Source organism: Petaurus breviceps, unplaced genomic scaffold (genome assembly GCF_028583685.1).
Source record: "Petaurus breviceps papuanus isolate PSGF00001 unplaced genomic scaffold, PetGlider_PUasm1.0 37, whole genome shotgun sequence".
In the NCBI taxonomy this organism is placed as follows: domain Eukaryota; kingdom Metazoa; phylum Chordata; class Mammalia; order Diprotodontia; family Petauridae; genus Petaurus; species Petaurus breviceps.
This window is the reverse complement of record NW_027186296.1, coordinates 49,842,905-49,865,426: the sequence shown is the minus strand read 5'-3', so window position 1 is coordinate 49,865,426 and position 22,522 is coordinate 49,842,905. Positions and strand designations below refer to the sequence as shown.

The following is a 22,522-nucleotide window of genomic DNA, read 5'->3' as shown; positions in this document are numbered from 1 at the left end:
ACAGTAAATTTCCATTTCACAAAACCTATGCAATAAATCCTACACATTATTTTCAAAGTGACACAGCTTTTCTGTCCTTCCTTCTAGGTTTTCTTTTGTTCTCTTTTGTGTACTTAAAAAAAATTTTTTTCTCCCTCCCTCCTTCCCCCACCTAGAGAAGTCTACAATTAAATATGAACTTATATACATATACATACATATCTACAAACATATATACCGTGTTTCCCCGATAATAAGACACTGTCTTATTATTTTTTTTGGACGGAAAAACACTAGAGGGCTTATTTTCAGGGGAGGGCTTATTTTAATGAACATTGACAGCAATGACATGTGACTCCTCTACAATTGCTTTCTTATACTCAACAGTATAGCTCTTCCTTTTTGTACTCATGTCTGGGGGTCAAAACAGACAGAATAATAAAATTATGACCATCAGTCCTTCTTTTCACTCCATCATGCCCCCTGAGTTCTTCTTTTTTCCTCCATCATGCCCTTTTTATCCTCCATCATGCCCCCTCACTCCCGCTTACATACCAGGTTTTTATGTTGTCCTGCCTCAGCTCTCCTCCGAGGCACTGCTCTCAATGGCGCCAGCAAGCAAATCACTGGGGAAGAACAGGATGATGCTCTCACTGCTGCAGCTCTGATTGGATGCAACTCGGAGCGTGACGTGCGTTTCACCCGGGGGGGGGGACATGGTGCATACAGAGAGTACTGTAATGTAGCATGTAGCACAGGGGATCACCTTCACTACAGTAGCAATCTCAATAGGGCTTATTTTAGGGGGAGGGCTTATTTTAGAGGAATCTTACACAGTAAGGGGAGGGCTTATTTTCAGGATAGGTCTTATTATCGGGGAAACACGATACATATACACACATATACATGTATGTAAGACCTACTATACATATTTCCACTTGTCCTCTGGTTCTTTGGAGATAGAGAACATCTTCCTTCATAGGTCCAAGCTTTTCCATGTTTTTCTAAATCAACAAACTCATCATTTCTTATATCACATCACTATTCCATCACAGTCATTTCCTAACTAAGAGTTTGACTATGAAAGTCTTCCCCCCAATTTTCTGCTTTCTTCCTAATCTTGATTACATTGGTTTTATTTATACTAGAAAATTTTAATTTAAAATAATCAAAATTATCCATTTCACACTTCAACAATGGTTTTTCTTATTGCTTGCAATGTTTTCTCCTTAACCTGGGAGCCTTGAAATTTGGCTGTGATGTTTCTGTAAGTTTTCCTCCTAAGATCTCTTTCAGGTCATGATTGGTGAATTTTTTTTTTCAATTTTGCTTTACCTTCTTGTTCTAGTACTTCAGAGCAATTTTCCTTAATGATTTCTTATAGCCATATATCAAGATTCCTTTTCTGATCATAACTTTCATTTAGTCCAACTATTCTTGTATCATTTCTTCTTGATCTGTTCTCCACATCAGTTGTTTTTCTTATGAGATGTTTCACATTCTCTTCTATTTTTTCATTCTTTTGGTTTTGTTTTATTATTTCCTGGTGTCTTATAATGCTTTTGCCTGATTTCCAGTTTTCAAAGAATTGTTTTCTTTAAGTTTTTGATTGTCTATTTCCAGTTGGTTGACTATTTTCATAATTTTCTGATTTTCTTAGACTACCCTCCCCCACCCTCAATTTTTCCTCAATCTCTTTTATTTGATTTTTAAAGTCCTTTTTAAGTTTTTCCAAGAACTTTTTTTGGTCTTGTGACCATTTGGTATTTCTCATTGAAAAAGATTGTCTTTTTTTACCTCCACTGTCTTCCTCTGAATATGAACCCAGATCTTCTCTATCCCCATAGTTGCTTTCTATGGTTGGGTTCTTTCCCCTTTACTTACTCATTTACATTTATATTTTGTTTTTAGTAGCTTATTATTTTAATCAAATTACAGACTTGCAGTATGGGATATGATGCCTCAAGCCTCAAGTCCTTCTTACTGTTATTTTCTGAGCCCTATCATGGGCTTTGGCCCCTCCAAAAGCACTTTTGCTTCCTATCATCCCTCTGATGTCTGCAAACTTCATCTGTCCTCTCTGCCCTGGAACTGAAACCAGGGACTCTGCTCTCCTGCAAGTACCCCAGTCTGGGACCATGTCTGGTCAGCACAGCTATTCGTGACTTCCCTATATGGTGGAAGGTCCCTCAGTCTTCTCTATTCAGCTGTCTGACCCCCACTCTCCACCCCCTGCACTGTCCAAGAGGTGAAAGTTCCTGAGCCTGAGGCAGCCTCCCAACCCAGGTCCCCCCAGGGTGTGTTGTTTTTTTGATTCAGCAGAGTTGGTCTGAAGTGTTCATACTTCACTCAGGTTAATATTCCACCCTTGAAGGTCTGATCTTTTCTGGAGTCTTCTCAAATTGTCTTAGGAAGACAACTGCTTTACCCTGACTTGTTTGTTTTTGATGCTGTATTCACTTTGAGGCAATGTTCTGGGTTTTGGGGGGTTTTTCTGTGGAAGAAATTTGGAGAGTTTAAAGTTCTCTGACCTACTCTGCCATCTTCCCAGAATCCTCTCTAACATTGTGATTAGGAGTAAGTTACTTAACCTTTTAGTGCCCAAGGCCACTAAATAAAAACAAATTCCCATCTGAATTGATCTGTAGTGCTTCCTCACCTGGAGGTCCCTACACAACACCCAGATTCTACATAAGCTCATATATAGTTTATGGGAGTTTGGGCATAGGTTCTAAAGCTCTTGTTGACCAACACAATTATCCTTAAATTGTGGACTTCTTGTTAAAGACTTTTGTGTAAAGTACCTCTGAAGTGATAGCATTTACTGTCTAGGCCTTTTGACATTTTCTTGTATTGTTATTTAACTTTTCATCAATTAAATCTTACCACCCTACCTAGACCATAAATTCCTTAAGGGAAGAAGGCCATTATGTCTTCCATAGCCCCCAATACACAGAGTGTGCTCAGTAAATATTTGCTGTTTTGATTTAATAGTAAAATATGATGTTCTAATTGATCCAAATATATAGGAAGGCACTGTAGACTAAGGATATTTACCTAATTCCTCAGACTTCTAAAAGTAATAGAAATACCTTGGCATTGTGGTTAGGAAGATGGCTTCTGAGTCAGAAGCATATTGGTCCTGTGATCCTGGGCAAATTATTTCAGTTTTCAATGTTCTAAAACAATGGTGTCATACTCAAGTAGAAGGGATCCCTGTGGCAGATATTAATTTAGAAAATTACAAATTGGGGTGGCTAGGTGGTGCAGTGAGTAGAGTGCCACCCCGGAGTCAGGAGAACCTGAGTTCGGATCCAGGCTCAGACATTTAAAACACACACACACACACACACACACACACACACACACACACAACCTAGCCATGTGACCTTGGGCAAGTTACTTAACCCCAATTGCCCTCCAAAAAAAGCAAAAAAAAAAAAAAAGAAAGAAAACTATAAATTGGCATTGTCTATGTTTTGTTGCATTTTTATTTGTTAAGAGATTTCCCAATTACATTTTAATCTGGTTCTAGTAGTCAGCAGGCTCTGATTTTGATAGCTTTGTCTAAGTTTCACAGAAGTTGCTGACCTGCATTAGTAGAGGGAGTTTCTTCACTGGGAGTTACTTATGCCAATGGAATAATAAGTCCTACACAAAACAAAAACACTTGAAATAGCATAAGATCAATGAAGAGTAGAAGCTTTATACCAAAAATTCAAAGAACAAAAAAGTCTTTTTCTGTGGCAAATGAACTTCTTTCATTGCTTTTACTTACAAATGAAGTAGAAGGAGGGTGAAGCCACATCTGTAATTCCAGCTGCCTAGAAGGAAATTAAAAAAAAAAAAAACCCCAACAATTTTCTTCTTTTAAAAGAAGAAAAAATAAAGTAAGATTTGGTTGAGTATATTTCTGCCATATCATGGCTCCAAAGTTTAGTGAAGTGGATTATTTTCATTGTGAGCATCTTGAGGAAAGTTGATTTTGTTTCTGTGAGAAGTGACTTTAATGGTTTGGCATTGTCACACCCTAGCAAGAGCTGGAAAACATTTTAAAAGTTGTAGTAAATGCCAGGAAAGAGCTAATTAAGGTCCTGGAATCCTGGTGCTGCTTCTCCCTGCTCAGTGGTTTCCAACGTTAGATTGGGGCTTTTTTGGTTTGGTTTTTCACCATTGCAAAAATAACTGAAACTTACATTAGTTTTGATCTTTACTTAGGAAATTATTTGTTTCCTTAAAAAAAAAGCACCTAATAATCCAAAATCTGGCAGCTAAGTTAAAGAAACAACCATTCTTATTGCCTTCTGTATCAAATGTATGCTAGTAAACTGGCATGTTTATAGTTTTTAAATTCATAGTGACCTACCAGATGAATCATTGTGTACTTTGGGGCCAAACTATTCACATGCCCATCCAAGCCTTCTCTATGTAGAAACTAGTTTTGTCAAGTCTACCGTACTTAATGTTCTAGTAGCTTATAGAGCAGAGGTCCTTAACCATTTTTGTCTTATGAACCCTTTCAGAAACCTGATGAAACCTATAGTCCCCTTCTCAGGATGTTTTTATATGCATGAAATAAAATATATAGGACTCCAAAGGAAGCCAATTATATTGAAATGTAATTATCAAAATATTTTAAGTTCCAAGTTCACAAGCCCTCTGTAAAATCTATTCCTAGACTCCCAAGGAGTCCATTGACCCCAGGTTAAGAATCCATGCTATAGAGCCACAACTCCACAGACCCTGGGGGTCTTGGTGTATACCTGGACTGGTTGCTTTTCCATTATTGGAGGAAAGTGAAGGAGGCTATTCTGTCCAGTGAATAGAGGCTTTACAGAATCATAGAATTTGAGAGTTGCAATGGATCCTCAGAGGCTCTTTAGTCCAACTAATACACAAAACTGTATTTTTTTATACTCAACAAGTATTCATCCAGCCTCTGGTTTCTGGTATCAAGACCATGCTCAGAGATTTAGAGATACAAAGGACTTTAGGGGCCATAGAGTCCAACCCTCCAACTGCATCTTGAAGTTGTAGAAAAATGAGACACAGAGAAGTTAAGTAATCTCTTCAATCATCTTTCCCTTTCTACTTCCATCATAATATATGATTCCAGTTTAGGCATTTTTTCTTATATGGAAATTGGCTCCTAATGGCTCTTTCTCCCTCCATTTTTCTTCCTTTTCTAATCCAGCCTTCATATCCCTGTAAAAGTAATTTTCAGAGGCCAGTCACTCTGATCATTTTACTTCTTTACTCAAAAACCTTCCTTAGCTCCCCATTGTCTACTGAATAAAGTACAAACTACTTAGCCTAGTATTTTAAAGCCTCCTACAATCTGGCTCCAATGTCTAGCCATGTGTCAAACTGGTTTTTGAGCCCAAACTCATATTCTTATCCTTCTCTACTCCATCTCCTTGATTTTTCTTGTCTCCCATTTTTCATCATCCCCCATATCTGGAATAGACCGCTCCCCTCCTCTCTATTGAAATCCTTACTTTCCTTTAGTCAATTCTGTTTCAGTCAGTTGATTGATTCATTTCAGTTCAAACATTTATTAAGCACCTGCTTTGCTTTGGGCTCTTTGCTAAACTTTGGAGATACCAAAACAAAAGTGAAAACAGATCCTGCCCTCAGGGAGCTTATATTCTAGCAGGTACCATCTCCTTTATGAAGCTTTTCCCGATGATCTTCATACTCCAGTCCACGCCTCCAAAACTGGAAATGATCTTTCCTCTTCAGAGTTTTTACAAAATTCTTCTTGAACCTCTGCTTTACATTTATCACACTGTAACCTGTATTATAATTGTTTGCCAGTGTGTCTTATTTCCCACCTCATTTCCCAGTGAATTGTAAACTCTGTAACTTGTAAGGAACTGTCTTATTTCCCTTTGTATCTTTAGTGCATAGCACAGTCCCTTGCAAGTGGTATAGGTGTTCAATACATGTTTCTTGAATTGAAGTAATTCGCAATTGTTAGCATAGTGTTCTCTCAAGAGACCAGATTGCAGGAACTAAGATACTTATCTTTTACTCTGATTTTTGCTTTTTTCTTCTATTAAAATAGATCGAGCCTCCTTGGGGGAAAAAAAAGTAATAATGATAGATAGTATTTATATTTTACTTTTAAGGTTTGCAAAGCGCCTTACATTTCATTTGATCCTCACAGCAAACCTGTTAGATGTTACCATTCCCATTTTACAGATCAGGAAACTGAGGCAGGCAGCTGTTAAGTGACTTGACCAGGGTCACACGGCTACTATGAATCTGAAGCAAGATTCAAACTCACATCTTATTCATTCCAAGTCTGGCTCTTTATCTACTAATGTCTCGACTCAGTATTCTCTTTTTCATGCTAATACTTGAAAGAGAGAGTTTGAGAAATATGTATTTATGTTTTTTTCTCAGGAATCCATTCTTTCTCTTGGAGGAAGAAAATTTATCAATCACACGAGGTTAAGAATAACCTTAAAGACCTCTGGCTAATCTATCATGCACAAATTTAATCTTTTACAATTTACCATACACACTTTTTTCTTTTCTTGTCCTCATCTTTTCCTTCTCTCTCTCCCTTCTTCATTCCTCTTTCTTCCTTTATTTTTCTTCTCCCTGCTCTAGGCCTGCTGGTATACCACTCATAGGCATTGGGGAGTCCTAAGGTACCTAAAGAGATCAGGTGTTTCAGCACCTCCAAAGTTGTGTCTTTTATTTGTGTTTCTGTGAGTTCCCAGGACTTCATATGCCAGGCCTTCATTAGTTTCCTAAGTCTGAAACTACTCTGCTACTGTTTGGTTCTCCTCCAAATCCTTCATCATTAGTGGTGTAGAAAAAGCCCTTAACTCTTAATAGGTCATGCCAGAAAAGTACAAGCTCTGAAAGGCCCTACCAGGCTAGAAGGTCCCATTTTGAATATGGATTGACTTCTGTCTGTCATCCAAGGACCAGCTTTGCCAAATTGAAGAGGCTTGTCCTCAGGGGCTGGATGCAAGGGGGATGATTTTATGGCCATGGTAGCCCTCAAAGACCATATCCTAAGTCATAGAGAAATTGTAACTGGTCTTGTAAGAGGTATCCATGCTGAAGAAACCATGGATCATTTAATTGCTACTTCCTTCAGTTTGTTCTGAAACCAGCTATTGAGGGAATATAATTCTTAGCCTGGAATTTTTTTTGGTACCCTCCCTTCCCAAAGACACATTCACTGTGCTTGTATTTACACTGAAAGTTGGTGTCCTTTTATACTGTATATGTTGTATTAGTGAGGTCTCAGTGATATTCTGTTTTTGATTTTGCTGTGAGATGTTCATGAATTTAATCATGCCATTGTTGGCTTTCCTCCCTAGGAATCTTGTTTATTGTGAGTCTTCCTGGACTAAACACAGGCAAAAATGAGGCTTACTATGATAGATTTAGACTTCAACAATACTGGATGTGAGGCCTTTTTAATTGCATGCTTTTTTTTCTTCTTCTGCTTCTGAATAAACATTTGGGCAGCCTATAATCTTTGAATATGACAAGGAAATGACTTTTTTTAATGAAAGTTTTTATAGAAGCTTCAGCCCCAAATACAATCTTCGCAAGTTTCCAAGCAGAGATAGCTTCATTTTGAAGATACTTCTATAATTGCAAATATAATATCAAATTAATTTACAAAGGCTTTTTCTGTCATTCATATTTTTTACATTTATAAGTTTTTACATAACTTAAAAATTCTATTTAAATGCTAGCCTTATTGTTGTTATTATTATTGTTATATTATTCTGGACATAAAATCATTACCCTAACAATATAAGCCCCAAAGAGGATAAGGTAAATGATTAAGAAGGTGCTTAATTTTAGGAACTTTACCCAACCCTTTTTTTCTTCTTCCTTATGCCTATAGAGGTTGGTTACAACCCATTTCTCAAAAGGTGACTAAAATTTGAAATATTTTAGATTTTAAAATATATATATAAAATATTACTGATATATTTGTTTTTACCTTGTACACCGCCTTGTATCTCTTCCCCTCTTCCTCTGAGAGAACCATCTTTCACAATTTTTTTTTTAGCCTTTTGGAGGGCAATTGGGGTTAAGTAACTTGCCCAAAGTTACACAGCTAGTTTTTTTCTGTGTGGGTGTTAAGTGTCTGAGGCCGAAACCGAACTCTGGTCCTCCTGACTCCAGGGCCAGCTCTTTACTCACTGCGCTTTTTCTGGGGGGAGGGGAGGGGGAGTTGGTTTTTTTTTTTTTTTTTTAGAAAAGGAGCAAAACCAATCAAAACACAGGGGAAAAAAATGACATTGTATGCAGTGTTCCACACACAGTGGACTTTCTTATCTTGTCAAATGAGAGGGGGGAGGTATTTTCTCTTCCTTGGTGTGAAGCTTGTTCTTTTTAATTTTGCAATCTGCATTTTCTGTGGTTTTGTGAGTTGTTCTTTGCATTCACACCATTGTAGTCCTTAAGACATTATTTTCCCGTCTCTGCTTCCTTCACTTTGTATCAGCTCAGATAAGTCTTTCCATACTTCTCTATATTCACCATACTCTTTGTTTTTTATGGGGCATTAATATTCTATTACATTCATGTGCCAGAGTTTTTTTTAGCCATTCTTCCAGTCATTGGGCACCTACTTTTGTTTCTAGTTCGTTGCTAACATAAAAGGTACTACTATAAATATTTTGGGAGTACAGATCTTCTGAATTTGTAAATTCATTCTCCTAAAAGCAGCTCTGGTCAGAAATAAAAAGACTAAAGGTTTGTAACACAATTCTTCCTCCTCATTTTCCTCTTCCTCTGTCTTTTTTTCCTATACCTCCTCCCCTTTCATTCCTTTTCCCCTTCTTTTTCTCTTCCACCTTCCACTCCTCTCCCCATTCTTCCTTTCTTCTTCATCTGTGTATATGTATCTCTCTCCCCCCTTCCTTCTCTCTAGATAGATAGATATAGATATCTCCACATATGTGTCTATTTGTGTGTGTGTGTGTGTACCAGGCCTGCACAACCTGCAAACCTGCATGCAGCATGCCAAAGGATTTCCTCTACATACAAAGGATGTTTTCCTCTACACTTTTTCATGGGCCACCCAAAATCCTTTGGTGTGTCACAAGTGGCCCAAGGGCCACAGGTTGTGCCAGGCTGGTGTGTGTGTGTGTATAAATAAATATGTGTATATATCATCATTATCACCTGTGTGTATATACACACACATGTGTATATGTGTAAAACTAGAGACAATGTGGGTACAGTAAATAAAATGGTAAAGAAAAACAGACCTGGATTCAAGGCCTGCCTCTGTCACATACTGGCTGTGCCACCCTGGGCACTCTCTCAATGCTCTGGTGAGCTCTCTAAGACTATATATAAATGGCAGAGCAGTTGCCTGCCTGTATTGAGGGAGTTTCTTCACTGGGAGTTCTTTATAACAATGAAATCACACCAGTCCTTATCACTATCACTATCAATCACTATCACTTCCTCTATAGAACTGATTGATTGCATTAGCCATTGAGGGTGTAGAGCATGGTGTGGACTTAATGCTGATACAGCATCATATGTCCACAAGTTAAACTTCTTGATAACAGTTGAAAATATGGAACAACCAACTATTTATTGGGTGCATATTATATATAAAGTACCATGCTGTGTAGACACTGTGGGTAGGGAGAATATTTTAGAGACATATCACATTAGATCATAGAACTGAAAGGAACCGTTCTTCTGAGTCTTCCAGGTTAATAATGTTATCTTTGGGTCCTCACTCTCCCTCACCCCACGTTTCCAGTTGGTTGCCAAGTTTTTGCCATTCCTACCTCCATAACTCCCTCTCATTCATCCCCTTCTCTATGAACTCACAACTCCCTTTAGTTCAGGCCCTTGTCACAACTCATGGTCTCCCTGCCTCAAGACTCTCTCTTCTCCAGTCTTTCCTTCACCCATTGGCTAAAGTGATTTTTCTTAGGTTGTATATATGATCAGGTCACTGTCCTACTGAGGAATCTGTAAGGGTTTTTTATTATCTAAGATAAAATATAAACTCTTCTGTGTAGTTTTTAAAGTCCTTAAATAACCTGACCCAACCTTGTCTTTCTAGCTTCATGCTACATGACTCTCAAGTCTGGACAAACCAGCCTTCTTAGCTGGTTGATATATACTCCTCACATTCTGCCTCCCATTTCCATGCCTCCCCCTGGCGTTCCCCCATCCCTGTGCAGGACCCCCTTCTCCCCTCTGCCTCATATAATCCTTTTCTTCCTGCAAGACCCAGCTCAAGCATCTGACCCTTTTTACCTACTAGCACCCTTTCCCCCTGCCTCATATTCAGCTATCTTGTACTTATTCTTCTTACATATATCTAACATCTATGAAAACATGTCTTTGTCTCCCCAGTTAAGATGTAGGGCTTGTCAGGGTGGCTAGGTGGCATAGTGAATAGAGCCCCGGCCCTGGAGTCAGGAGGACCTGAGTTCAAATGCGGCCTCAGACACAACACAAAAACTAGCCATGGGAACCTTGGGCAAGTCACTTAACTCCAATTACCCTCCCCTCCCCCTTCCAAGAAGCAAAAAAAAAAAGATGTAGGGCTTGTTTCATTCACTTCATTTGTATCCTCAACTACTAGTAGAATGCCTGGTACAATTGGTCAGCCTTGCAAGTAAACTGTACCAGCTTCTTCATTTTATAGATAAGATAGCTCAAGCCTAAAGAGAATAAGTTATTTTCCCAGTATGCCACTAATAGTTAATTACAGAGCTCAGTCTAAAATTCTGGTATTTCTACTTTATACTGTAGTTACTTGTGTATGTGTTCTCTCCCCTACTAGACTGTAATCTCTTTGGAGAGGGGAGAACAAACATTTCTTAAGTTCCTACTTTGTGCCAGACACTGTGCTTTGCAAATCTCCCATTTGATCCTCACAACAACCCTGTGAGGTAGGTGCTATCATTAGCCTGATTTTACGGTTGAGGAAACTAAGGCAGAGAGTGGCTAAGTGACTTGCCCAGGATCATGCAGCTAGTGTCTGAGACAGTCTTTGAACTTAGGAATTCCAGACTGTAGTCCCAGTGCTCTATCCATTGCATCACCTTGCTGCCCAGTTAATATAAAAGGGCTTAGTACAAGCTCAAGTCAGAAAGGAAGGTTGGGGCCCATATTTTGGAGGGTCTTGAGTGCTGAGATAAGGTATTTGTAATTTGGAGTCTTGGAGAGGCATTGAAGATGTTAAGCAAGGTCGTGATGTGATTAGACCGGTGCATTAGGAACTTTACTTTGGCAGCAGTATAAAGGCTGAAGTGGAGACTGAAGAGACTAAAGGTGAAGAGATCAGTTAGGAAAATGTTGCAATAATAATGAAGAGTGAAATAAGCAGAATCAAGAGAACGTTGTATACAGTAACAGCAACATTATTTTAAAAACAACTTTGAGCCAACTAACTCATTTTGAGTATTATAAATACTCAAATCAACTACAAAGAACTTATGAAGGAAGTTCCTATCTGCCTCCAGAGAAAGATCTGATAATTAGAAGTATGTATAGCATGGTTCCACATATATTTGTGTTTGTATCTAATGGGAGTCATCTCTAGGGTAGGGTGGAAGGAAAGGGAAAGAAATATATAAAGTGCACAGTGGAGAATAAAAGAAAATTCAGAAGGAAGCATTAAAAGCAGACTAGTTTTGAAAATGATGGGTAATACTATATTTTTAAAGTAAATAATGTGAAATGTAAATTCATGGTTTTATAGTGAATCCTCTTTTCATGTTGTGCTATGTATATGGATATGTTCCTCTTTGTCTATATGCATTTAAGTTCAAAATGAATAAAAATTTAAAAACCTTTAGAGAAGGTAATGAATATATCAACTAAGATGACAAAAGTAAAAAAAAAATGGAAAGGAATTGATGCAAGAGATGTCTCTAAAGTAGAATCAACAAGTCTATGTAACTTGCTGAGAAACAATAGGGATTGGCTTCGAGGGTACAGGAAAGGGGGAATTTTTTTTTAATTATGCAGAGGGCTTGAGGCTGGGAGTTTGGGAGAACTGTGGTGTCAACAGAAATAGTAAAGTTAGGAAGAGGGGCAGGTTATGGGAGGGGTGAATTTGGAGATAAGCCCTCCATTAGTGACTTAGGAAAGAGTGATTTCAGTAGAGTTGGTAAAATAAGAAGCCATATTGTTAAAAAAAAAAAGTCATTGGTGAGAAAGTGATTAAATAGATACTATTCTTTCTAGCAATTTGGCAGTAAAGGAACAAAGAAGGAAGAGAGGTCACTTTAAAGGATAAAGGAAAGCATCCTTATCCAGGGAATCTTAGTTCTCTTAATAAATATCCTTGACTAGCCAGAAGAGTTCACCTCTGGATCTCAAGGCCCTTATCTTTTAAATCAGGGGGTTAAATTATGTGATCTTCAAATCCTCCCCAGATCTAAAATTCTATCATATTTTGAGTCAGTGTGTTTAGTCACTTCTGGCTCTATTGGAAATCAGATTTATGCAAAGGGGAAAAGCCTTCCCTATATTAATTTAGAACTGTAGAATAGTTATATGGTGGAAAGACTTGAATGCAGGACATGATTGGAATAGCTGAGTGGTCTCTCTCTCTCCCTCCCTCTCAGGTCTCTTCTACCTCCGGATCCTATGACTCCAAGATAATAAGGCTCGATCCCAGTTACCTTTTCTCTAGAAGGAATGAATGCTTAAATAAAACATAAGTGATATGCCACCATCTAGTGTCCATAGAAGGAAATTCCCTCAACTAATGCCAAGTTTGAAGGCAAAAATATTTGGCTAAATAGTTTCCAAACCATTTTTTGATATCTTTCCATGCAGACTTCATTGGGTTGTTAACATTTTTCCATTTACAAAGCACTAATTTTTGTTTATATTCCTGCTTTTCTAATTTTTTTTCCTATATGGATTTCCAGTTACTTTGGAGAAACAGACCCCAAAACCAGATTTCCTTCCTCAGAAACCTAATTGGGCTTCAAGTTCTTTGGTAATCAAAACGTAAGAAAAAAACCCAGATTATGTGTTCCAGCAGTTAACCATATCCTTTTCTCCATCACAAACAAACTGCCAACCTCTCTAACCCAGGGAAGACCAACTTAGTTAATGGGTCTGATCATTTTGTAAACATTGTCTTTGGCCAAGAGATAAGGTCATTCAGTCATAGAGTCTTTGCTGGGAGGAGCCTTAGAGATAACCTAATCCAATTCCCTCATTTTATACCTGAGAGAACTGAGGCCAGTTCACCTAGACTGGTAAACTGACTTGTCTGAAGTCAAATAGAAAAACAGCAAATATTAAGAGTTAGAGCCAGGACTTGAACCCAGGATGTTTGATGACTCCAAGAACAGTGATCTTTCTTTTGTGGCATTATGTTCATCACAAAACAGCATGGAGATGTAGTTTTAAAGGATTCACCTTTTAAAAATAGAAAGAATGGATTTATACCATAGTCTGTAGTGGCTCCTTGCTGATTGAATGTATTTTAATTAATGTGTGTTTTTCCTTTCTTCCCTTTCCTTTACCCCAAACATTAGGCCCTCCGTGTGAAATGGTCCCATCTGAAGTTGCCATGGGTGGATCTAGATTGGCTAATCGATATTTCATGTCAGATCACAGAGTTGGACCTTTCTGCCAACTGTCTGACTTCCCTCCCATCCGTCATTCCCTGGGGACTGATAAACCTCCGAAAATTGAATCTCTCTGACAACCAGCTGGTAGAACTGCCCAGTGTGCAATCCTCTGATGAAATCATCTGTACCAGGTGGGCTGTAGTCCTAAGTCATGGAAGAGTGAGTGTGAAAGGAATAGTTCATTCTCCAGGGAGAGGGCTACATTTCTCCTCTTGCCAATTTTCCATCATTTTATTTTATGTTTGCAAATATAATTTCCCCCTGGAAATTTGAACAGGAAGTTTCTGCCCTCTTATAAATCAGTTTCCAGCAGGGAGAGACCCTCTTCCACTGCTGCTCTGTCCCTACTTCATTCCTTTAAATCCACTGCTATCTCTGACTAGGCCCATAATATTGTGGTATTATCCTTAGGATACAAAAAAATATTAATGAGTCCTCATCAGAAGGGCCTGCACTTTGATTTTTAGCCAAGTGATTGACCAGCTGGACCAGCAGTGAACGCCACCCAAGACAATCTGTGGGCTATCTTGGCTGACATGTTAATGTGACATGCCTGAATAAATATTCTCTTGGTGTGAATATAAGCTGTATTTTCCCTAAACGTGTGGCTCACATACAGAGCTGTAACTAGGAATTTTTCTGACTGGGGTAAAGACCACAAACCTTACCTGGGTCTAGTGATATGAAGGGTATTCCTAGATGAGCTAGGGATGAAGGCAATGGAGACAGAGAGAATTCAGGTCACCAGATCAAAGTCATTGCTGGGGAAGTCAACCTAGGAGCAGAGTTCACCTCAGCCTGCTATCTGATAGCTTCCTGTTTTAACTAATCATTTTTATTTGGTGCCCTGGAGAAAAGCCGTGATCAACCTAGCTCTGTTGATCAAAAAACCTGAGTATGTCTCATCATCCTGTTCTTCAGACCACAGACTCAGCTAATACTTCTGTGGTGTCTCTAGTCACAATGAAAGCAACAACAGCTTTCTCCCAATTGAAATCCAGGCTAAAGGAATTTATATGTTGGATCCCCCTGACATGGAAGACAGTTTAATCAATTAGCAGATCCCTGAAGTTTACATGTTCTGATTGATTGCCCTAGGGATCTTACTACAAAATCAACTTTCCTTTCCTCCCTCATTATGCCTGAGACTGGAGTGAACTGCTACAAGTGGACTGGAGCTCATTTGGTGAAAAAGAGTGTAAGAATAAAGGCACATGAAACAACAGAAATTCTTTTTAGCTTTTGAATTCAATTTTATTTTATTTATATTTCATTTTTCCCTTCCTCCTCCCCTCCCCTCACCTTACCCTTACCCATTGAGAAAGCAAGAACAACAGAGCTCTGTTACAGACCTGTATAACCAAACAAAACAAATTCCTGCATTGGCCACATCCAAAAACAATATGCTTTGATCTGCATTCTGAGCTTCTTCTGTCCAGAGGTGGGTAGCATTAGGAGACTTCTGGATTCATGAATGGTCTTTGGGTGATTGGCATTCTTAAATCTTTCATAGTCTGTTGTTATTGTATAAACTGTCCTCCTGAGAACAGTAGAGTTTCTAAATTTGGTGACCGAAGGACTGCCCCAAGAGCGCTAAAGATTAGAGAAGAGCAAGTAAGAAAGATCCTTCCATTCTTTATTCCTCCTGTACAGAAAACCGTCTCTCCAAGATCTGGGATCCAAATGTTCTCTGACTCCGTAATGGATGGGGAAAGGTCATAATGAGAAGTTTTTAATTGGGCGGTGTGGGAGAAGGAAGACCCCTCAGAAAACCTCCACAAAGCACCTGGCTCTTAGCCTAAGATTGGAAGAAGGAAGAGGTGCAGGGAGAATCAGGAAAGAGGGAAGTGAGATGGGGAATGTTATAGTGAGAGAATGGAGTTTATACTTAGAATCAGTGCTAAAAGTAATCTTAGAAAATGTAAAGCAATTCCTTCACTTGACATATGAGGAGACTGAGGCCTGAGAAGGGATGTATCTTGTCACATACACCTAGTAAAATTCACAATTATGATTTAGGCTAGGGTGGGGAACCTGTGGCCTCGAGGCCACATGTGGCCCTCTAGCTCCTCAAGTATGGTCCTTTGACTGAATCCAAACTTCACAGAACAAATCCCCTTAATAAAAAAGATCCTTTTATCAAATAAGTAAATAAAAATTGAAGTAATAAAAATTAAATAACTAATCCTTTTGTTAAAAGGATTTGTTCTGTGAAGTTTGGATTCAGTCAAAGGGTCATACTTGAGGATTTAGAGGGCCACATGTTGCCTCGAGGCTACAGGTTCCCCAGTCCTGATTTAGACTCATATCCTCAGACTCCAAACATAGAACTTTCTCGTAAGTCAGGCTGATTAACTAAGCTGTTTCTCCATTTTTCTAGATTTAGGTAAAATACTAGGTTTCCCCACCATCACCACCAGTGGGTCAATATTTTTTAAAATGTTAATTTTGTGTAATTTTTTTTCTTTGAAAGAGAACTATGGCCTATATTTAAACCCATACAAGGAAAATTGCATCTCTGAGGTAAGAGGAAGGAAGTAAAGATGGAAATACACATTTATTAAATACCTACTATGTGCTACTATGTGCTAGGAATTGTGTGAAGCTCTTTATAAATGTTGTCTCAGTTGATTCTCACAACCTCCCTGGAGGTTGGTGCTATTATTATCTCCATTTTGCAGTTGAGAAAACTGAGGCAGACAGGTTGATTTGTCCAGATTACACAGCTCTGAACTGTCTGAGGCTGGATTTGAACTTAGTTCTTCCCTACTCCTGGTACAACACTTAGTCCACTGCACCACTAAGCTGCCTCTGGAAGCATACAGTTGTCTGTTTTAATATTTTTAGTGTTTGAATATAATTTTCATTCATTATGAGGCATGAGGACAATATTATCTACTCAAATTCACTTAAATGAAGATGGTTTGACTACTATCCTTTGAATAGGACCCTGCAGTTTTTTTTTTCTTTAGCCCTTATAGGAAGAAAAAAATCTTGTTAAAATAGTAACAGTTGATTATATCACATTGGGATTTTTAAAACACTCAACTACATTACCTAATTTGATCTTCACAGTAATTTTGTGTGAGGTAGCTGTTGTGCCCATTTTATAGCTAAGGTAACTGAGACTCGAATTAAATGACTTCTTGAGGTTCACCCAACTAGTGTCTGAGACAGGATCTGAAACCCAGGTCTTTCTGCCTCCAAGCATAATATTCTATGTGCTATATCACATGGTCTCTCTTGTACAAGCAGGAAAACGATGATATCATTGTTTTCAGAGCAATAATAAAAGCTGCCCCAGCGATTTTACTTCTCATTTCTTAATTACAGGTTACTTGAAATTGATATATCCAGCAACAAGTTGTCACATCTTCCTCCTGGATTTTTACACCTCTCAAAACTTCAAAAGCTGATAGCTACAAAAAATTACTTAGAAAAATTATTTGAAGAAGAAAATGGTATGTTGATCTTTGGTAATCTGATGATTTTTTTTTCCTTATGAAAAAGTTTGCATCAAATAGCAAAGTTAGTCAGTCAACAAGCACTATTAAGAGCTTGGCATGTGCCAGGGGACTGTGCTAAGTGCTGGTGATATAAATAAGGGCAAAAAAATCCCAGTTCTCAGAAAGCTCGCATTCTAATGGGGGAGGCATCAGGCAAACACCTATGTATATATAAGATAGAAATATAGTGAATGGAAAGCAAAATGAAAGGCAGGGTACTAGAAGTGGGGGAGACCCAGAAAGGCCTTGTGCAGGAGTTGAGCTGATTCCTAAAGGAGGCCAAGGAAGTAAGCGTGAGAGACAGTATGAAGTAATGGTCAGAAGATGTGTTTGAGGAACAGCAAGAAAGCCAGTGTAGGTGGATTGCAGAATATTTAGAGGAGACTAACGTGTAGGAAGACAGGGAAGGTAGGATGGGACCAGGTCATAAAGGGTGCTAAATGACAAACAGCATTTTATATTTGATCTTGGAGGTAAGTAGGGAGCCATTGGAGTTTGTTGAGTAGGAAGATGGCATGGTCAGGACTGTGCTTCACAAAGATCACTTTGGTAACTAAATGGAGAATGGATTGCAGTTGGGATAGAAGGGGCAGGGAGATCAGTTAGCTAAAAGGTATCTGCAACAGGGAGGTAAGGAAGGTCTGTTCCAGGGTAGTGGCTATGTGAATGGAGAATAGGGGACACACTTGCTGTAAAGGCATAAACAAGAAGAGTAGATGACAGACAGATTCAATCTGTGGAGGTTGCAGAGCAGAGGATGATGCTGTTTATGGTGGTAGAATGTGGTAGCTTCAACAGTATTAGGAAAGTTGGGAAGAGGGGATGATTTGTAGGGAAATATAAGAAGTTCTATTTTGGACGTGGTGCGTTTGAGATGCCCATGGGACATCTAATTTGATATACCAAAGGTAGTTGGTGATACAGGACTGGAGCTCAGGAAAAAGAGAAGGGCTGGATATATGCATCTAGAAACCATCTGCACATAGATGATAGTTGATTTCATGAGAACTAATGAGATCAAACTAGATAGTATAGAGAGGGAGAAGAGGGGCCAGGTCTGAAAGAAAGGTTTCTTCCTCTTTTCTTTCTTTCAGCAACTAATTGGATTGGATTAAGGAAGCTACAGGAGCTTGACCTGTCTGACAATAAATTGACAGAGCTACCTGCAGTATTCCTTCACTCATTCAAATCACTAAATTACCTGAATGTCTCCAGAAATAAGCTGAAGGTTTTTCCTGATCCTTGGGCCTGCCCCTTGGTAAGTATAGAATCTAAAGCTAAAATAAATATTTATGATAATTGCAACTTAAGAAGAAATTAGTTTAAACCCAAGAGAAATGTTGGAGATTTCTTAGTGTTAGAAACAAGGGGGTAGAAAGAGATACACAAAGATCTAGAGAGAAAAATCAATCAACAAGTATTTATTAAGTGGCTACTGAATGGCAGACCATGGGCTAAGTGCTAGGGATACAAAGACGAAAGAAAGAAAGAGAAAGAAAGAAGAAAATCTCTACTGTCAAGGAGCTTAATTTCTATCATTTGTTCTATGTAGGATAAATACAAAGCAGTTAGGGGGAGAACACTTAACAGTTGTGGGATCAGGAAAACTTTCACATGGAAGGTGGTCCCTGAGCTGAGTCTTAAAGGAAGTAAGGAATTCAGATATAAACAAGTGAAGGCTTCTGTATGCAGTGAGCCCTCAATAAGGAGAATAAGAAATGGGAAAAAAATCAAGTATCTGACCTTTTAACTAAGCACTGGTTTGTACTTATGAAGTACCTTAATTTTATTAGTATAAGTATGAAAAATGAAAATTCTAACACTTTGAAACTACCTTGTACAACAGTATTCTCTGTCTCAGAGAGCTAGTTAACATCTTTCTATCTCTCCTTGAATGTTTAGAAATGTTGTAAAGCTGCCAAAAATTTACTTGAGTATCTGCCTGACAAAATTGCTGTTTTTTGGAAAAATCACCTTAAAGAAGTGGATTTTTCAGAAAATGCCCTCAAAGACATTTCTGTGGGACTCTTCCAGCTTGATGTAAGTCTAAAAGCACTTAGTTTCTAATCCCCAGTTTTTACAACACACTCAGAATGAAGCATAAGGCCAACTAACTGCAGAGAATGCCTCTTGACAGTCTCTTACTCTTCTGTCTGTAGCTGTATCAAGCTTTAGGAGTAGGAGTTTCTTTACTTTGTCTAGCTGGCAGGTATATGACTAGATAGTTTTACAGCCATAGGAGATGTTCCAGAAGAGTAAATGCTTCCCATTCTGACCAAGGAGAAGGAATTATTTCCTTTTTAGTGTAGAGGCAGTGTGGGCTGGTAGAGGAGCTCCGTGTTGGGAGACAAAGGACCTGCCTCTGCTACTTGTATAAGTCACTTTGGGCAATACCGGTTTCCTCATCAGTAAAATTATGGGGTTAAACTAGACCTCTGTCTCAATTCTCTGCCTTCTCCAGGCATTAAAGTGTTCATTCTAAAGCACAGTTCTGACTATGACACTCTCCTGTTTATGACTATGACAACCTCCCCTTTAGGACCAAATACAGACTGCTCTATTTGACATTTAAGTCCCTTTACAGTTTGGCTTCAACCCACCTTTCCATCCTTTTTATACACATCACTCCTCTTCACACACTGTTCAATCTAACCAAACGGGTCTTTCTGTACCTGACAGACAGCAAGCACACCATCTCCACTCTGCTCTCTGTCCCTTTGCACAAACCTTCTCTCGTGTATAGAATGCATTCTGTTCTTACAACTGCTGGTTATCATTCCTGATTTATTTAGCTTTTTGGAGGGCAATTGGGGATAAGTGACTTGTCTAAAGTCACACAGCTAGTGATTGTGTCAAGTGTCTGAGGTCAAATTTGAACTCAGGTCCTCCTGACTCCATGACCAGTGCTGTATTCACTGTGCCACCTAGCCACCCCCTGATTTATTTCTAAGCCCAGTTCAGATGTTATCTCCTACATGAGACCTTAACTGGTACTCTTCACTTACCAGTATCTTCCTCTACAAATGACTGTCTCTCTCTCTTCCTCCCTCTCTCTCTCTGGGTCCATCCATCCGTCTGTCTTTTTATCTATTCATCTATCTATATACATATGTACATATAAGTGTACATATATAGGTGTGCATACACATATTCACTCCAAAATGTGTATATGTGCGTGCATTATGTGATTATATATGTATGATTATATATCATATTCAACACATGATATATCTATATTATATATAAATATATGTATAAAATGTGTTTTATACATAAATTTAAGTATTTTATATGTCCATATTCATAACATGCTTGTGTATAAATGTACATATTTATGTATAAAATCACATCATTCATGTAGGTGTGAATATGAATATACACACATAGATGCATATGTATTATCTAAAAATAAAAACTTAGATGTGTACATATTGTCATCATCTTCCCTCTCCCCCTGTCTCCCCACCCATGTTATGTAAGTCCCTTGAAGTCAGGGGCTGTTTCCTCATCTTTTTAATTCCTGGCATTTAAATGCAGTGCTTGAAAAATGGAACACACTTAATGCTTGTTGATGGAGCAGTGCTAGAGTTCATGTCTGAGGTCCTTCTAGTGCTAATAAATTAGTTAGCAGAGTTTTGAAAAAGCACAGAGTAAAAGAATAAAGCTAAAGAGAGCAAATACAGATGTCAGTCCCAGCACTAGACTCAATATAAAGAAGTCAGCTGCCTACATGGTGCAATTTGGAGCTGCCAAAAAGGTTCAGCACCCCTGCACATACGCCCCTACCCCTGTCTCAAGATGTTCCATTTCCTATGCTAAATTTTTTTCTTTCTTCAACTACTCTCTAACATTCTTCTAAATTTAGCCCTCAGTCTTCAGTCCTTGGTTCTGTTCTTGATATACTTTGTCCCTTAGAAAGCCTATCCATGTCATGTGAATAAGTCAGTCTTCATTTGTATCTTTGAGAAGGATTACCACCACAATTCACACCATTCCAGTTTCTCTGACCACCATTGTGTTTGAAGAGGCTGTTGTGTTCTTCTCTGATCACCAGATGGCATGCCCAGAACACACTCCCAGGCTTGGAGAAGGACATCTAGCACCCAGTTATTGCCCATGTTTTCATTTTTGCCCTAGTAGAGAAGAATAGTTCGCAGCTCTATGACCATGGATCGCTGAAACTCTCGCCAAGCTGCTTAGCTGGAGATGTGAAAGTATATAGTATACTTGTCCTTTTTTTTAACCCTAGTATCAAATGTTGCTGTTTCCTCTTTTGAGAGTGTACTTCATTTCTTAGCTGATTCTTTCTGTCCTGTATTTTCTATGCAGTATGTTGGGATTAGGGGGTAAAACAATAATAACAAGCAACAACAATAATAATTAGAATCCTGATAACTTATGTTTATATAGCCCTTTGCAATCTTAAAGCAATTTCCATAAATTAGCTCATTTAATCCTCACAGCCACCCAGTAAGATAGTACAACTTTGATTTTTTTGTTGTTTGTTTGTTTTGTTACATTTTATGTATGTAGAAATTGAAGCTGAGACTAGTGAGGTTATGACTCAACCAAGGTCACACAGCTAAAAAGCAATGGAGCTTTGGTTCCACGAAAGGAAAGATCACTGGATTTGTAATAAGAAAACTTGGACTTTAAAATCTCAGCTCTGTTATTTTCTAGATGTGTTCCCCACTGTTTGGGGGAAGTTAAGTCACTTCCCTAATATTTCAGTTTCTTCATCTGTAAAATGAGGAGGTTGAATTAAATGGCCTCCACAGGCTCCAAAAAAAACCCTATAATTCACTGTTCCTCCTATTCACACACAAGTATTGTGACTCTACTATTCTTTTTTTTTTTTTTTTGGTCTTTTGGGAGGGGAAAAGGAACGGCAGTTGGGGTTAAGTGAGCTCAGATTTGAACTCAGGTTCTCCTGACTCCAGCACCCGTGTTCTATTCACTGCTCCACCCAGCTGCCCTATGACTCTACTATTCTAACCATTGTACCATGCTGTCTCAGTGTTCATACTATAGTATCACTTGTTCAAAATATTAATTTCATTTTCTTGGAGGGAAAATCTCAGGCAGGTGTGTGTGTGTGTACTGGGGGGGGGAGAATGTTATTTTTTTTTTAAGAAGGATCACTAAATTCAGATTTTAAGATTTCTTTATTTTGGTAATTGCCCTTAAACATGTCTGACTTAACTATTCTTGTGGAAGTCAGTGATATCTAAAATAGTTCACCAGGACTGAAGGCTAAATTGGCTGGTATGCTTTTGTTTTACATCCCTAAAGAAAAAAAAAAAACTACATTTGTGAAATATGATCTTATACAGCATAGGTCCCTAAAATTGACTTTAGAAATAATTTTATTACAGTGAACATCATTTATCTGTAATAGCTGTTAAAACAAAACATGAA

At 38.4% G+C, this 22,522-nt stretch overlaps 1 protein-coding gene across 1 annotated transcript in view; it reads left to right on the top strand.

Moving 5' to 3' along the window:
* Positions 1–22,522, top strand: part of LRRK1 (leucine rich repeat kinase 1) — a 163,888-nt gene that overhangs the window by 77,293 nt on the left and 64,073 nt on the right. Inside the window, exons 7-10 of the mRNA XM_069097389.1 lie at positions 13,503–13,729; positions 16,932–17,059; positions 18,199–18,362; positions 19,007–19,144. Of these exons, the coding sequence (XP_068953490.1) occupies positions 13,503–13,729; positions 16,932–17,059; positions 18,199–18,362; positions 19,007–19,144 (657 nt within the window). The remainder of the gene's footprint in view (positions 1–13,502; positions 13,730–16,931; positions 17,060–18,198; positions 18,363–19,006; positions 19,145–22,522) is intronic.